Raw genomic sequence first — 16,886 nt, 5'->3', positions numbered from 1 at the left:
ACCTGCAACATGGTCAAGCAAGTTAATTTTTTCGACAGTTTATTAAACAACTACTGATTTAGAACCACAGAGTTACCCACAAGTCAGCACAAAGACAACAGGAGCCTGCCTCCGCTATCCCAGCACCATTTTAACTTAAACATTTAAACATCATCCAATCAACAAGGCTATATATGTTTAGTTTAATACACTGAAAACAAACTTAAAGATACCCAAAAACAATTTAGTCCAATGAATTTAGCTAAATATCACATGGCTGTCCATGGTACTGATTTCTGTCTCTCTCTGTGTGTGTGTGTGTGTGTGTGTGTGTGTGTGTGTGTGTGTGTGTGTGTATGTTGGTGCAAGTAAATAAAATGTTTGGACTCACTCTACTTGTAGACTAGTTGACCGCCAATGCCATCCTGCTGTCTTTCATGTTGGCGAAACGGTCTATGGCTCTGTCATTCAGTACACTTGTAGTTTTTGTTGTCATAGGCTACCTAGCTAAAATGCTTGCTAGCCTAGCTTCCTTGCATTGGCAATAATGAACTAGCTAAGTTAGCTAGCTAGTTAACGTGAGCCTGCTAGGCTACATCTAGTGGAACAACATATGAATCTATGTTTAGATCAGAATCGCCATCATAATCATTGGCCTGTACAGAGAATTAAGTCAAAACCACAAGTCCAAATCCCCATCTCTATCCATGGTTTAGGAAAGGAGTGATTTAGAAAGCTAGCTACTGCAGGACATCGACACAAGCAGACCAAAAACAGACACCTTTTTCTGAAAATGACATTTTGCTTAGGAAGTGATTTGATTGGTGTGAAGCCAAATCCAAACTGGCCTCCCTCGGGAAGGTGTTTTGTTGCACCACAGTTGAGGTCAGCTCAAAGCTGATTTGGCTAATCCTTTCATTTGAAAAATTATCAAGGGAGACTAAATGCTTGCTGGCATCAATCAATCAAACAAATGCTATGGTAAAAACATGTCATACTCTTTTGGTCCAAACAGCATCAGATACATGGGCTTCACTGAGACAGAGGGACTTGGTTTCCCTACCTCCAATGATTTCTCCGGTGAGATTCAGCCACTTGCGAATTGACATAAAAATTATGAAAACACAGACAGAGACTAATTGTTTTATTGGTCAAATATTTGCCCTTGCCATCCATGAATACACGCCACTGGTCACCATCAGTCGATTCTTGTAAAAATGTAAATTCTGAAAACGCTTACCTGTACCTACAGTATGTTTGTCCTGTACAACCAAGGTCCTTTTCACTGAAATTCATACTGTTAGTAAAAACTTTTATAGAATACAACCAGCAATTTTTTTTCTTATTTTTTCCCCCCGCTTTTGTGTTGCTCAACTCAGTGCAAATGTGCATGTGTCAATTGAACTGTTCAGTGCTATTCGGATTTCCTTGGGACGTCCCTACCCTAAACCCTAACCTTAACTCTTACCCTAACCTTAACCATAAACCTTACCTAAACCCTAACCTTAACTCTTACCCTAACCTTAACCATAAACCTTACCTAAACCCTTCCAGGCACCATTACACCACTGGCCAACAGGTACATATTTGTCCTCATTTGATATATGGGCAGCTCAGCGTACATGAACCATATAAGTAGAATCTATGAACTCCCTGACCCCCATTACCAAAAATATTGTTAACATATTGGAATGGGATTAGGTCCTGGGATGACCTGCTGTTTTACAGCCCAGAACAGATATTTGTACTGGTACCAGAGTCTTCACATTTCTAAATATATAGTTAATATATTGGTTAACTTGGTTATTGTATTGGTTATAGTTAACATAGGGTTATAGTTAACGTATTGGTTGGTACAGTTAACATTTTGGTTATAGTTAATGTATTGGTTACAGTTACCATTTTGGTTATAGTTAACGTATTGGTTAATATAGTTAACATTTTGGTTATAGTTAACATATTGGTTAGTATAGTTAACATATGGGTTATAGTTACCGTATTGGTGAATATAGTTAATGTATTGGTTAGTAGAGATAACGTATTACGTTGTGGGATGTCCTGGGATGATGCTTTGCAGGGAACATTTGGTATCAGAGTCCTAATGTAGCTTCAAATAAACCAATAAAATCCATTCCTAAAGGTCTACACTAGTGTATTAAATAGTTATAACACTACTACTACTACTGTAATATCACTGCTTGGGTTTGATGAACTGTTGTCCATTTCCAGAATTTAAACCTCTGTAATTATAGCTATTTGGGACCAGGAAATACAATTCCAAGAATAGTTTATCAGATAAACACAACCTCACCATAATGGACCTTTGGCAAAGGACCAACTAGAAAAAGACTAGTATTCCCATGTGTACTGAACCCTCTCATTTCTTCCTTATGTCTGCCTTTAGCTGGCTGGACTTTTCCAACCCGAATCCAGCTGCTTCCCAACTAAAACCCTGCTGAGAAGGAGGATGTGTGTGTGCAGACGGGCGAGGTTAAGCACACATGGAAGCTGCTCATAGGAATGGGCTGGGAACAGAACCCATCATTCAGCATCTGCCAAGGACTCACACCATAGCCTACATTTCACGACAGATTTACTGCGTACAGGGGCCAAATCCATGACCTCACAAAAAGAGTCTAGGAACTGACCAATGGCATTGCTCCACCAATATGACTAGGTAAAGTAACCCTATGGCAACATATTAGGATTTAGACTCGTAGAAATAAAAAAAAAACGGAATATTATTGATTCATATTCAATCATAGAATAATCTTATATAAACTGTTACATCATATAATGTATTGGACAGCCATGGGAAGAGATATGGTTGTATTGCTTCTCGTTTTTTTTCTTAGGGCCAGTAAGAAAATCCCCAGCTGCCTGTGTCTGTCGGCGTTGCGCCACTGTTTATAAATAAACGCCAGATTAAACAGGATCTGTTATTGGGGACAGTGTACTGTAGCCTATGGTTTGCTGTATGAAGGAGCCAAACTCCAGATTAAACAGGATCTGTTATTGGGGACAGTGTACTGTAGCCTATGGTTTGCTGTATGAAGGAGCTAAACCCCAGATGAAACAGGATCTGTTATTGGGGACAGTGTACTGTAGCCTATGGTTTGCTGTATGAAGGAGCTAAACTCCAGATTAAACAGGATCTGTTATAGGGGACAGTGTACTGTAGCCTATGGTTTGCTGTATGAAGGAGCTAAACTCCAGATTAAACAGGATCTGTTATAGGGGACAGTGTACTGTAGCCTATGGTTTGCTCTATGAAGGAGCTAAACTCCAGATTAAACAGGATCTGTTATTGGGGACAGTGTACTGTAGCCTATGGTTTGCTGTATGAAGGGGCTAAACTCCAGATTAAACAGGATCTGTTATAGGGGACAGTGTACTGTAGCCTATGGTTTGCTGTATGAAGGAGCTAAACTCCAGATTAAACAGGATCTGTTATTGGGGACAGTGTACTGTAGCCTATGGTTTGCTGTATGAAGGGGCTAAACTCCAGCATATTGTCCTAACATGTTTCCTGACCCCACAAGAATTCCAGGTCTAGTGTGTTCCCCAGTTATTTTTGTAGGCTATTGGTACCTGTTGAATATCTCTTACCACACCTAAGCAAAAACAAGAAACCTAGTGAGTGTGTTTATTACCATGGGATGACTTCATGCTTTGAATAATTGACCAACATAATTTACATTGCTTTCCTACATTCATCTCAAGCAATGGTCTAAACCAGGGAATGCTTTCTGTTTTTTTCAGACTTAATATATATATATATATATATATATATCAGTAAAATATGATTTAAACAACATTCTGGTCAAATGTAAAATGTGAATTGTTTTTAATAAAGTCATAGGCTACTAGGGATAATGCATTCACGCTAATATTTTTTAATTACAAATGTTATAATTAGCTATTACGTTTTGTGTTTGGGGTGTCACTGCTCGTATCTGTCGCAGCGTGCGTTTGTTTTGCCTCAGTTCCGTGTGTGACATTCTAGACGTGAAGTTGTGAACACGTCAGTAAGACTGTTGAACATTGAGTGAACGTCGACTGTCTTTCTTGCGCAGCAAACGCAAGTGCTGCATCAACAGACTCCTTAGCAGAACGCGAGGAGGACAGAGGGGGGTACTGTGACGACGATTTTAGTAATGTCTCTTGAGAAATAACATTATAGGGTCTCTAAACATGACTTCGGTGTGGAAGAGACTTCAGCGTGTCGGCAAGAAAGCATCGAAGTTCCAGTTTGCGGTGACTTTTCAAGAACTGACAGTAGAATGCACGAAGAAGTGGTAAGTAAACATGCTTTTTTTTTTGCCTTGATAAAATTGTCATGTCTGAACCGATAAAACGCAACCTCGTGGGACCTTTGTCACTGACCCCGTCCCCAGCTCGAGCTGTGATGTTTTAAGGTCATACTTTCAGATTCACATTTGGTTGGTGCAAAGCTATGTTGTCAGTTATAGGCTAAATGATGGTTTAATGTTGTCAGCTGCGTACTGCTATCACATTGTCTTCCCCATTACTTTTTGTTGTTGTTGATTGTACAAGTTTATACCATCAGTGCATCGTGCATTATACTGTACTGTACAGCATTGGGTGAGCGTACGCCTTTGACAGCAATACACTTCCGCATTTGCTCTTTTCCTATTCTAATCATCGTCATGCGACAAGCATCCTAATTGACGTTCAGTTATTCAGAGGGGAAGCAGTAAAACTGGTTGTTTTGAGGGTAAGCAATAGATGTGTCCAAATTCAAATATAAAAATGTGTAAGCCTAAACTATGAAGTGTCACAGGTCTATAACAGGTGAATGAACTACAGGTGATGCTGTACGATGATGATGATGATGTCATTTATTCATGGTTCAGCATTGTTGTCATCATAATTTCCCCTTGTTCCAAGCAGGTGTTATTATTTTTCGACCATACAGTGCATTTTGTTACGTTACAGCCTTATTCTAAAATGGATTAAATTGTTTTTTCCCCCCTCATTAATCTATACACAATATCCCATAATGACAAAGTAAAAACTGGTTTTTAGAAATGTTTGCAAATGTATTACAAATGTAAAACTGAAATATAACATTTACATAAGTATTCAGACCTTTTACTCAGTACTTTGTTGAAGCATCTTTGGCAGCGTTTACAACCTCGAGTCTTCTTGGGTATGACGCTACAAGCTTGGCACACCTGTAGTTGGGGAGTTTCTCCCATTCTTCTCTGCAGATTCTCACAAGCTCTGTCAGGTTGGATGGGGAGCGTTCAAGTCCGGGCTCTGGCTGGGCCACTCAGCGACATTCAGAGACTTGTTCCGAAGCCACTCCTGCGTTGTCTTAGCTGTGTGCTTATTGTCGTTGTCCTGTTGGAAAGTGAACCTTCGACCCAGTCTGAGGTCCTGAGTGCTATGAAGCAGGTTTTCATCAAGGATCTCTCTGTACTTTGCTCCGTTCATCTTTCCCTCGATCCTGACTAGTCTCCCAGTCCCTGCCACTGAAAAACATCCCCACAGTATGATGCTGCCACCACCATGCTTCACCGTAGGGATGGTGCCAGGTTTTCTCCAGACGTGACACTTGGCATTCAGGCCAAAGTTTTCATCAGAACAAGAGATGCCTTTTGGCAAACTCCAAACGGGCTGTCATGTGCTTTTTACTGAGTGGCTTCCATCTCGCCACTCTACCATAAAGGCCTGATTGGTGGAGTGCTGCCAAGATGGTTGTCCTTCTGGAAGGTTCTCCCATCTCCACAGAGGAACTCTGGAGCTCTGTCAGAGTGACCATCGGGTTCTTGGTCACCTACCTGACCAAGGCCCTTCTCCCTCGATTGCTCAGTTTGGCCGGGCGGCCAGCTCCAGGAAGAGTCTTGGTGGTTCCAAATGTTCAATTTAAGATTTTCTTTATATTTAAAAAAAATACATTTGCAAAAATGTCAAACTGTTTTCGCTTTGTCATTATGGGGTAATCTGTGTAGATTGATGAGGATTTACTCCATTTTAGGTTAAGTCTGTAACGTAAGAAAATGTGGAAAAAGGGAAGGGGTTTGAATACTTTCTGAATGCCCTGTATATAATAATGGAGTATGGAGGTGGCAGTGCTGAAAGAACTTGCACCTCTCAGGGGTGTGTGTGAGTGTGTGTGTTCTTGTTTCATGCAGAATTAAGTTGATGGGGATGTCGTTTCCTCCAAACGTTTCAACTTACAACAGCAGCTGGGCTGTGTGTTAACCTCACACAATTTGACCACTTTTGCTTCCTCATTGTGTCCTCTCTCTCTTAACTGGCCAGTTGTCCACATGCTTAGGAGTTTTTTGAACAGTTACCTTAATTTCCATCTCATTTTACCTTTATAGGCCTATTTAAGACAGGTGTGTTGCCTTAGTCCCAAAGTCCTGCCCAGAGTGGTTCCCTAATCTCTTAGTGTACAATAGTCCTAACCCACTGGGCACAGGCAGTGGGCACAGACAGTCAGTACAACGTCTAGGTTGATTTACATTTGGTTGAGTTGTCAACTAACGTGAATTCAATGTGAAATCAACCAAGAATGTTCACCTTATCATAGGATTTAGCTTAAAAGTTAGGTGGGAAAAAAAAGAAATGATCTTACCTTGATGACTTTTTGCAAATCCAATCAGTTATCCATGTTGATTCAACGTCATCACATAACATTTTTGTTGTGGAAATGATGCGGAAACAACGTTGATTCAACCAGTTTTTGCCCAGTGGGATGTTATTTCAGCATTTTAAGCTGATACTGTATCTCTTAGTCTAACCTAAGCTAATGTAATCATGTAATCAATTGCTCATGTGGAATAAAGACTGTCAGGCTGGTGAGGCAGAGTGCTATCCAGCCCCTCTGACGACCCGATGCCCTGCTGCATATGACTGCTGTGCAGCCAGGTGCTGCACACACACACAGCAGGGTTTTAACTTAAGTCAGTTCTTATGTATGCATGGAATGCGCGTACAGCCAGTGGTGCTGTGGCTGTGGTTCCTGCCTGGGCCCTGGCTCTGCATTAATGCCATTAGCATTGCTCACATTTAACTAGAATGTGGTTCCTCCAACCGCCCAGCCCTAGCTTGCAGACTACCTTCCTGTCTCTCTACCCTCATTGTTTTATTATACACCAACTTTACTAGTATCAGCATGTTTTTGGTTTTGCTGTCTATCGAACCATTCTCCTATACCTAGTGTATGCATATTCAGCTTGATGATAACATCATTCAGTACAGTCACATTTTAATGCGATAAGAGTCAAGTTTGACCAGTTTGAAAACGAGTCATCAATTGCGTTGCATGGCTTTTATGACTGTTTGATGTATGAGATTAACACAAGTGGTGTTTTGTCGGCCGGTGATGGAGTCAGTATGTTTTGGTGATCTGACTCTTGGCAGCAAACTGGGGTTCTGTATGGGCCTCCGCTTGTTCACTGTTTAGCAGTAATATCATGTGATGCTGTGAAACCACAGACCACACAACATCACATCAGTCACTCAACAAGCCCCAGCAGCACAGCATTAAAAGGCCAATATCGGCAGGTAATATCGATTCAATTATATATTGGTCGGACTCAACAGAGAATAGCAGTAATGTTACCAGTCGTGGTGTACGTTTCCATGTTTCCTGTTCGCAAGAAGAATGTGAAAAATGTGGATCAGCTAGACAGGTCATCCTGCTTAACTGATTAGCAAAATGACTGTTCAGTTTGCAACAATAGAGGAGGTGTGTGTGCATACAGTGCATTCGGAAAGTATTCAGACCCCTTGACTTTTTCCATCATTTTGTTACGTTACAGCCTTATTCTAAAATATATATATTTTTAATAATCCTCATCAATCTACACACAATACCCCATAATGACAAAGCGACAACAGGTGTTTAGACATTTGTGCAAATTTATTACAAAAAAAGAACTGAAATAACTTATTTACATAACTATTCAGACCCTTACAACCAACTAATTGCAGCATTACCGCAAAGTGGAAGGGGGAAAAGTAAGGATCTTGTAAGTCGGCCTTGCACTAAAGACCAAAATTGGTTAAAGAAAATTGTGATCAAAAAAATATATACCATTTTCATTTAAGGACCAAAAAATTGACTGCTGTTTCATATAAATTGCTAAATAGTTGGGAAGAAATCTTCGATGTACCGATTCCATGGCACATGGTTTATGAACTGATATGCAAAATGACGCCGGATTCAAAACCTCAAATTTTTCAATTTAAATTATTATACAAAATTCTTGCATCCAATAGAATGTTATATATATGGTGGATACAATCTTCCCAGCTCTGCAGATTCTGCTGTGAGGAGGCAGAGTCATTAGATCATTTATTTTGGTACTGTCCATATGTAGCTTGTTTTTGGTCACAGATCCAGGAATGGCTGAAGAATTGCAACATTTACCTGGAGCCAACTCTGCATATAGCAATACTGGGGGATTTGAAAAGCCATAGTCAATCGGTCAATAATATAATAACACTTTTAGTAAAACATGTTATCTATAATTACAATCAGTAGAAACTATGAGAATAGAAAGGTTCAGAACTTTTGTGAAGCATCACAGCACAGTTTGAAAATATATGGCATATAGAAATCCAATATGGATGATGTTAAGAGATAGATGGGAGGGGTTGAACGGAGCTGAAGGGTGGGACTAATAACAACAAGATAACAAATGTAAAATATACTGTGTCTGTAAAATGTATATAGGTTCAGAACTTTTGTGAAACAGCAGTTAAAAATATATGGCAAATAGAAATCAAACTGGATGGAAAATCAGAAATAGATGGGGAGAGGTTGAGGGTAGCTAAAGGACAGGACTAAAAACAAACAAAATATAACTATTGTAAAATAAATTGTGTCCTTAAAAGGTATATAGTGTTTATAAGCTAGAAGTAAAAGCCTAAGTGTTGTTGTTCATTAGTTTACACCAATTAGGGGAGGAGTGGTAGAGTTAGCGGAAAATAATAAAGGAAATATATTTTAATAAGATATGTGTATGTGTGTATATGTACACTAGCATTCAAAAGTTTGGGGTCACTTAGAAATGTCCTTGTTTTTGAAAGAAAAGCACATTTTCTGTCCATTAAAATCACATTAATCAGAAATACAGTGTAAACATTGTTAATGTTGTAAATGACTATTGTAGCTGGGAACGGCACATTTTTAATGGAATATCTACACAGGCGTACAGAGGCCCATTATCAGCAACCATCACTTCTGTCTTCCAATGGCACGTTGTGTTAGCTAATCCAAGTTTATCATTTTAAAAGGCTAATTGATCATTAGAAAACCCTTTGGCCATTATGTTAGCACAGCTGACAACTGTTGTCCTGATTAAAGAAGCAATATAACTGGCCTTCTTTAGACTAGTTGAGTATCTGGAGCATCAGCATTTGTGGGTTCGATTACAGGCTCAAAATGGCCAGAAACAAATAACTTTTTTCGTCAGTCTATTCTCTAACTCGTCAGTCTATTCTTGTTCTGAGAAATGAAGGCTATTCCATGCGAGAAATTGTTAAGAAACTGAAGATCTCGTACAACGCTGTGTACTACTCCCTTCACAGAACAGCGCAAACTGGCCTAACCAGAATAGAAAGAGGAGTGGGAGGCCCCAGTGCACAACTGAGCAAGAGGACAAGTACCTTAGTGTCTAGTTTGAGAAATAGATGCTTCACAAGTCCTCAACTGGCTTAAATAGTATCCGGAAAACACCAGTCTCGACGTCAACAGTGAAGAGGCGACTCCGGGATGCTGGCCTTCTAGGCAGAGTTGCAAAGAAAAAGCCATATCTCAGACTGGCCAATTAAAAGAAAAGATGAGGATGGGCAAATTAACACAGACACTGGACAGAGGAAGATTGGAAAAAAGTGTTATGGACAGACAAATCTAAGTTTGAGGTGTTCGGATCACAAAGAAGAACATTCGTGAGACGCAGAAAAAATGAAAAGATGGTGGAGGTAATGTGATGGTCTGGGGGTGCTTTGGTGATGGTAAAGTGGGAGATTTGTACAGGGTAAAAGGGATCTTGAAGAAGGAAGGCTATCACTCCATTTTGCAATGCCATGCCATACCCTGTGGACGGTGCTTAATTGGAGCCAATTTCCTCCTACAACAGGACAATGACACAGCTCCAAACTATGCAAGAACTATTTAGGGAAGAAGCAGTCAGCTGGTATAATGTCTATAATGGAGTGGCCAGCACAGTCACCGGATCTCAACCCTATTGAGCTATTGTGGGAGCAGCTTGACCGTCAAGCCAATCCAATTTGTGGGAGGTGCTTCAGGAAGCATGGAGTGAAATCTCTTCAGATTACCTCAACAAATTGACAACTAGAATGACAAAGGTCTGCAAGGCTGTAATTGCTGCAAATGGAAGATTATTTGACGAAAGCAAAGTTTGAAGGACACAATTGTTATTTAAATTAAAAATCATTATTTATAACCTTGTCAACGTTTTGACTATATTTCCTATTCATTTTGCAACTAATTTCATATATGTTTTCATGGAAAACAAGGACATTTCTAAGTGACTCCAAACTTTTAAACGGTAGTGTATGTGGGTATGTACAGTTGGAAGTTTACATACACCTTAGCCAAATACATTTAAACTCAGTTTTTCACAATTCCTGATCTTAGTAACAATCCTAGTAACAATTCCCTGTCTTAGGTCAGTTAGGATCACCACTTTATTTTAAAAATGTGAAATGTCAGAATAATAGTAGTGAGAATGATTTATTTCAGCTTTTATTTCTTTCATCACATTCTCAGTGGGTCAGAAGTTTACATACACTAAATTAGTATTTCGTTGCATTGCCTTCAAATTGTTTAACTTGGGTCAAACGTTTCGGTAGTTCTTCCACAAGCTTCCCACAATAAGTTGGGTGAATATTGGCCCATTCCTCCTGACAGAGCTGGTGTAACTGAGTCAGGTTTGTAGGCCTCCTTGCTCGCCCACGTTTTTTCAGTTCTGCCCACAAATTTTTTATAGGATTGAGGTCAGAGCTTTGTGATGGCCAATCCAATACCTTGACTTTGTTGTCCTTAAGCCATTTTGTCGCAAATTTGGATGTATGCTTGGGGTCATTGTCCATTTGGAAGACCCATTTGCAACCAAGCTTTAACTTCCTGACTGATGTCTTGAGATGTTGCTTCAATATATCCACATAATTTTCCTCCCTCATGAAGCCATCTATTTTGTGATGTGCACCAGTCCCTCCTGCAGCAAAGCACCCCCACAACATGATGCTGCAACCCCCATGCTTCACGGTTGGGATGGTGTTCTTCGACTTGCAAGCCTCCCCCCTTTTCATCCAAACATAACGATGGTCATTATGGCCAAACAGTTCTATTTTTGTTTCATCAAACCAGAGGACATTTCTAAAAAAAAGTACGATCTTTGTCCCCATGTGCAGTTGCAAACTGTAGTCTGGCTTTTTTATGGCGGTTTTGGAGCAGTGGCTTCTTTCTTGCTGAGCGGCCTTTCAGGCTATGTCGATATAGGACTCGTTTTACTGTGGATATAGATACTTTTGTACCTGTTTCCTCCAGCATCTTCACAAGGTCCATTGCTGTTGTTCTGGGATTGATTTTCACTTTTCGCACCAAAGTACGTTCATCTCTAGGAGACAGAACGTGTCTCCTTCCTGAGCGGTATGACGGCTGCGTGGCCCCATGGTGTTTATACTTGCGTACTATTGTTTGTACAGATGAACGTGGTACCTTCAGCAGTTTGAAAATTGCTCCCAAGGATGAACCAGACTTGTGGAGGTCAATTTTTTTCTGAGGTCTTGGCTGATTTTCTTTTGATTTTCCCATGATGTCAAGCAAAGAGGCACTGAGATTGAAGGTAGGACTTGAAATACATTCACAGGTACACCTCCAATTGACTCAAATGATGTCAATTAGCTTATAAGAAGCTTCTAAAGCCATGACATAATTTTCTGGAATTTTCCAAGCTTTTTAAAGGCACAGTCAACTTAGTGTATGTAAACTTCTGACCCACTGGAATTGTGATACAGTGAATTATAAGTGAAATAATCTGTCTGTAAACAATTGTTGGAAAAATGACTTGTGTCATGCACGAAGTAGATGTCCTAACCGACTTGACAAGCTATAGTTTGTTAACCAGACATTTGTGGAGTGGTTGAAAAACGAGTTTTAATGACTCCAACCTAAGTGTATGTAAACTTCCGACTTCAACTCTACATATACAGTTGCGTAGCAGTAAGACGTGTGTTTGTTTTGTCCCATGTAAATAATCACATTTTCCCATTTTTTTGTATATATTTCAATATATTTCAATTTCTTTTTTCCATTTTCGAATGAAATATACCTTCCTGCAACCCGCCTCACCCAATGTGGTACGGATCTGCTATTTTTTTAGACCTTATAACTGGAACCTCTATCAGAGGCTAGCCATCAGAAGCTAGCCAGCTAATTAGCTACTAGCTATTTAGTCATTGTTAGCCACTGCTAGCGGTCTTTACCTTTAGCTCAGACACCAGACGCTTTAGCCCGGATAATACCTGCCAGTCTGCACAGCGCTATATCAGCCATGAGCATATCGGACTGCTTTTCTCCACTACATCACCGGATTCCTACCACAAGCTCTGGACCATTACACCGGATCATCGCAGATAGCTAGCTCCTACCGAGTGGCTATTGTGGCTAACGCCTTTGTCCAGAAGCAAGCACCAGTTAGCCTCGAGCTAGGCCCATCTCCCGGCTAGCCAACGAAGTACACCAACTACAGTACCTCTCTTGCCAATTGGCCTGGACCCTTTGTCGACACGAGCCCCGCTGATCCATCACTACTGGTCTGCTGACGTAATTCGGCCGATGTGCGTTGTGGATGTCGGTGAAGACCCATCTGCTTTCCCCGGCCCGCTAGTTTCTGAATGCCATGTCTCCTGCTCGCCTAGCATAGTAACGACTACCGAACGGCTCCTTGTTTCATCTGTTGCTGCTCATTGAACCCTATGATCACTCGGCTACACAGCTGATGCCTGCTGGACTGTTCATTAACACGGTACTTCATTTTGTTTATCTGTCAGCCCCAGCCTCGAACTCAGGCCCTGTGTGTAGCTAACTGACCCTCTCTGCCCATTCATCGCCATTTACCCATTGTTGTTGTCTTAGCTGTTTACCCGTTATTGTCTTAGCTCTCCCAATCAACACATGTGATTGCTTTATGTCTCTCTCTAATGTCAATATGCATTGTATACTGTTGTTGAGTGTAGCTCTCATGGTTTTATTTTACTGCGGAGTCCCGCTCAACATGCCTTAGAAAGTTCCTTTGTCCTACCCCCCACACATGCAGAGACCTCACCTAGCTTAACTGGTGCCTCCAGAGATGCAACCTCTCTCATCATCACTGAATGCCTAGGTTTACCGCCACTGTACTCGCACCCTACCATACCCTTGACTGTACATTATGCCCTGAATCTATCCTACCATGCCCAGAAATCTACTCCTTTTATTCTCTGTTCCCAACGCACTAGACAACCAGTTCTTATAGCCTTTAGCCATACCCTCATCCTACTCCTCCTCTGTTCCTCTGGTGATGTAGAGGTTAACCCAGGCCCTGTGTGTCCCCAGGCGCTCTCATTTGTTGACTTCTGTAACCGTTAAAGCCTTGGGTTCATGCATGTTAACATCAGAAGCCTCCTCCCTAAGTTTTCTTTATTCACTGCTTTAGCACACTTCGCCAACCCTGATGTCCTAGCCGTGTCTGAATCCTGGCTTAGGAAGGCCACAAAAAATTCTGAAATTTCCATCCCCAACTACAAGATTTTCCGTCAAGATAGAACTGCTAAAGGGGGCGGAGTTGCAATCTACTGCAAAGATAGCCTGCAGAGTTCTGTCTTACTATCCAGGTCTATGCCCAAACAGTTCGAGCTTCTAATTTAAAAAATGAATCTCTCCAGAAATAAGTCTCTCACTGTTGCCGCTTGTTATAGACCCCCCTCAGCTCCCAGCTGTGCCCTGGACACCATATGTGAATTGATTGCCCCCCCATCTATCTTCAGAGTTCCTACTGTTAGGTGACCTAAACTGGGATATGCTTAACACCCCGGCCATCCTACAATCTAAGCTAGATGCCCTCAATCTCACACAAATTATCAAGGAACCTACCAGGTACAACCCTAAATCCGTAAACATGGGCACCCTTATAGATATCATCCTCACCAACTTGCCCTCTGAATATACCTCTGCTGTCTTCAACCAGGATCTCAGCGATCACTGCCTCATTGCCTGCATCTGTCATGGGTCCGCGGTCAAAAGACCACCCCTCATCACTGTCAAACGCTCCCAAAAACACTTCTGCGAGCAGGCCTTTCTAATCGACCTGGCCCGGGTATCCTGGAAGGATATTGACCTCAGCCCGTCAGTAGAGGATGCCTGGTTGTTCTGTAAAAGTGCTTTCCTCACCATCTTAAATACGCATGCCCCTTTCAAAAAATGTATAACTAAGAACAGATATAGCCCTTGGTTCACTTCAGACTTGACTGCTCTTGACCAGCACAAAAACATCCTGTGGCGTACTGCACTAGCATCGAATAGTCTACCAGTCCCTGCCACTTAAAAACATCCCCACAGCATGATGCTGCCACCACCATGCTTCACCGTAGGGATGGTGCCAGGTTTCCTCCAGACGTGACGCTTGGCATTCAGGCCAAAGTGTTCAATCTTGGTTTCATCAGACCAGAGAATCGGGCTGTCATGTGCCTTTTACTGAGGAGTGGCTTCCGTCTGGCCTTCCGAAGGTTCTTCCATCTCCACAGAGGAACTCTGGAGTTCTGTCAGAGTGACCATCGGGTTCCTGGTCACCTCCTTGACCAAGACTAGTCCAATTTCGCAATAAAGCCTCCTCTGATGCTGCCAAACATACCCTCGTAAAAGTGACTATTCATGACCTGCCGATTCTTGACTTCGGCGATGTCATTTACAAAATAGACTCCAACACTCTACTCAGCAAATTGGATGCAGTCTATCACAGTGCCATCTGTTTTGTCATCAAAGCCCCATATACTACCCACCACTGCGACCTGTATGCTCTCGTTGGCTGGCCCTCACTACATATTCGTTGCCAAACCCACTGGCTCCAAGTCATCTGTAAGTCTTTGCTAGGTAAAGCTCCGCCTTATCTCAGCTCACTGGTCACCATAGCAACACCCACTCATAGGACGCGCTCCAGCAGGTATATTTCACCAGTCATCCCCAAAGCCAACACCTCCTTTGGCTGCCTTTCCTTACTGTTCTCTGCTGCCAGTGACTGGAACGAATTGCAAAAATCACTGAAGTTGGAGACTTATATCTCCCTCACTAAATTTAAGCATCAGCTGTCAGAGCAGCTTATCGATCGCTGCAGCTGTACACAGCCCATCTGTAAATAGCCCATCCAACTACCTACCTCATCCCCATATTTGTTTTTGTTTTTCTGCTCTTTTGCACACCAGTATTTGTACTTGCACATCCTCATCTGCACATCTATCACTCCAGTGTTAATTGCTAAATTGTAATTACTTTGCCACTATGGCCTATATATTGCCTTACCTCCTTACTTCATTTGCACACACTGTATACAGATTTTTTTGATTGTGTTATTGACTGTACGTTTGTTTATCCCATGTGTAACTCTGTGTTGTTTTTGTCGCACTGCTTTGCTTTATCTTGGCCTGTTGTAAATGAGAACTTGTTCTCAACTGGCCTACCCGGTTAAATAAATGTGAAAAAAATAAAATAATAATAATAATAAAATAAAAAATAAAATTAAAAAATATTTATTCACCGTAGGGATGGTATATATATTTTATATATATATATATATATATTTTTTTTTAATTATTAAAATTTTTTCACGTTTATTTAACCAGGTAGGCCAGTTGAGAACAAGTTCTCATTTGGGGGATTGGAAATGATGCAGACAATTTGGGGGATTGGAAATGATGCAGACAATTACATTGATGGAAGCTAGAATCCATCTGCAATATTAAAGCTGATCTAAAATTGGATTCAGACCCTTTGCTATGAGACTCGAAATTGAGCTCAGGTACATCCTGTTTCCGTTGATTATCCTTGAGATGTTTCTACAACTTGACTGGAGTCCACCTGTGGTAAATTCAATTGATTGGACATGATTTGGAAAGGCACACACCTGTCTAGATAAGGTCCCACAGTTGACAGTAGTGCATGTCAGAGCAAAAACCAAGCCATGAGGTCGAAATAATTGTCTGTAGAGCGCCAAGACAGGATTGTGTCGAGGCACAGATTGGGGGAAGGGTACCACACCATTTCTGCAGCATTGAAGGTCCATAAAAACACAGTGGCCTCCATCATACTTAAATGGAAGAAGTTTGGAACCACCAAGACTCTTCCTAGAGCTGTCCGTCTGGCCAAACTGAGCAATCGGGGGAGAAGGGTCTTGGTCAAGGAGGTGACCAAGAACCCGATGGTCACTCTGACAGAACTCCAGAATTCCTCTGTGGAGATGGAAGAACCTTCGGAAGGCCAGACGGAAGCCACTCCTCAGTAAAAGGCACATGACAGCCCGATTCTCTGGTCTGATGAAACCAAGATTGAACACTTTGGCCTGAATGCCAAGCGTCACGTCTGGAGGAAACCTGGCACCATCCCTACGGTGAAGCATGGTGGTGGTAGCATCATGCTGTGGGGATGTTTTTCAGTGGCAGGGACTGGCAGACTAGTCAGGATCGAGGCAAGGATAAATGGAGCAAAGTACAGAGAGATCCTTGATGAAAACCTACTCTAGAGCGCTCAGGACCTCAGACTGGGGCGAAGGTTCACCTTCCAACAGGACAACGACCCTGAGCACACAGCCAAGACAACACAGGAGTGGCTTCGGAACAAGTCTCTGAATGTCCCTGAGCGGCCCAGC

The 16,886-nt window shown here is 41.6% G+C and overlaps 1 protein-coding gene across 8 annotated transcripts in view; it reads left to right on the top strand.

Moving 5' to 3' along the window:
• Nucleotides 1–3,962: 3,962 nt before the first annotated feature.
• The window catches only part of LOC115198142 (EH domain-binding protein 1-like protein 1), a 53,719-nt gene continuing 40,795 nt past the window's right edge, over nucleotides 3,963–16,886 (top strand). For 3 of the 8 annotated variants that reach the window (XR_003879182.1, XM_029759862.1, XM_029759860.1), the window contains exon 1: nucleotides 3,964–4,277. Coding sequence is in view for 7 of the 8 variants with exons in the window: in XM_029759862.1 (XP_029615722.1) it covers nucleotides 4,174–4,277 (104 nt within the window). In the remaining variant the exon portion in view is untranslated. Of the gene's footprint in view, nucleotides 4,278–16,886 lie in introns of all 8 variants that reach the window. The other 5 variants (XM_029759864.1, XM_029759863.1, XM_029759861.1 and 2 more) reach the window with 4 other exon arrangements.

This window comes from Salmo trutta, chromosome 8 (genome assembly GCF_901001165.1).
Source record: "Salmo trutta chromosome 8, fSalTru1.1, whole genome shotgun sequence".
In the NCBI taxonomy this organism is placed as follows: domain Eukaryota; kingdom Metazoa; phylum Chordata; class Actinopteri; order Salmoniformes; family Salmonidae; genus Salmo; species Salmo trutta.
This window is presented reverse-complemented; position numbering and strand designations above follow the sequence as displayed.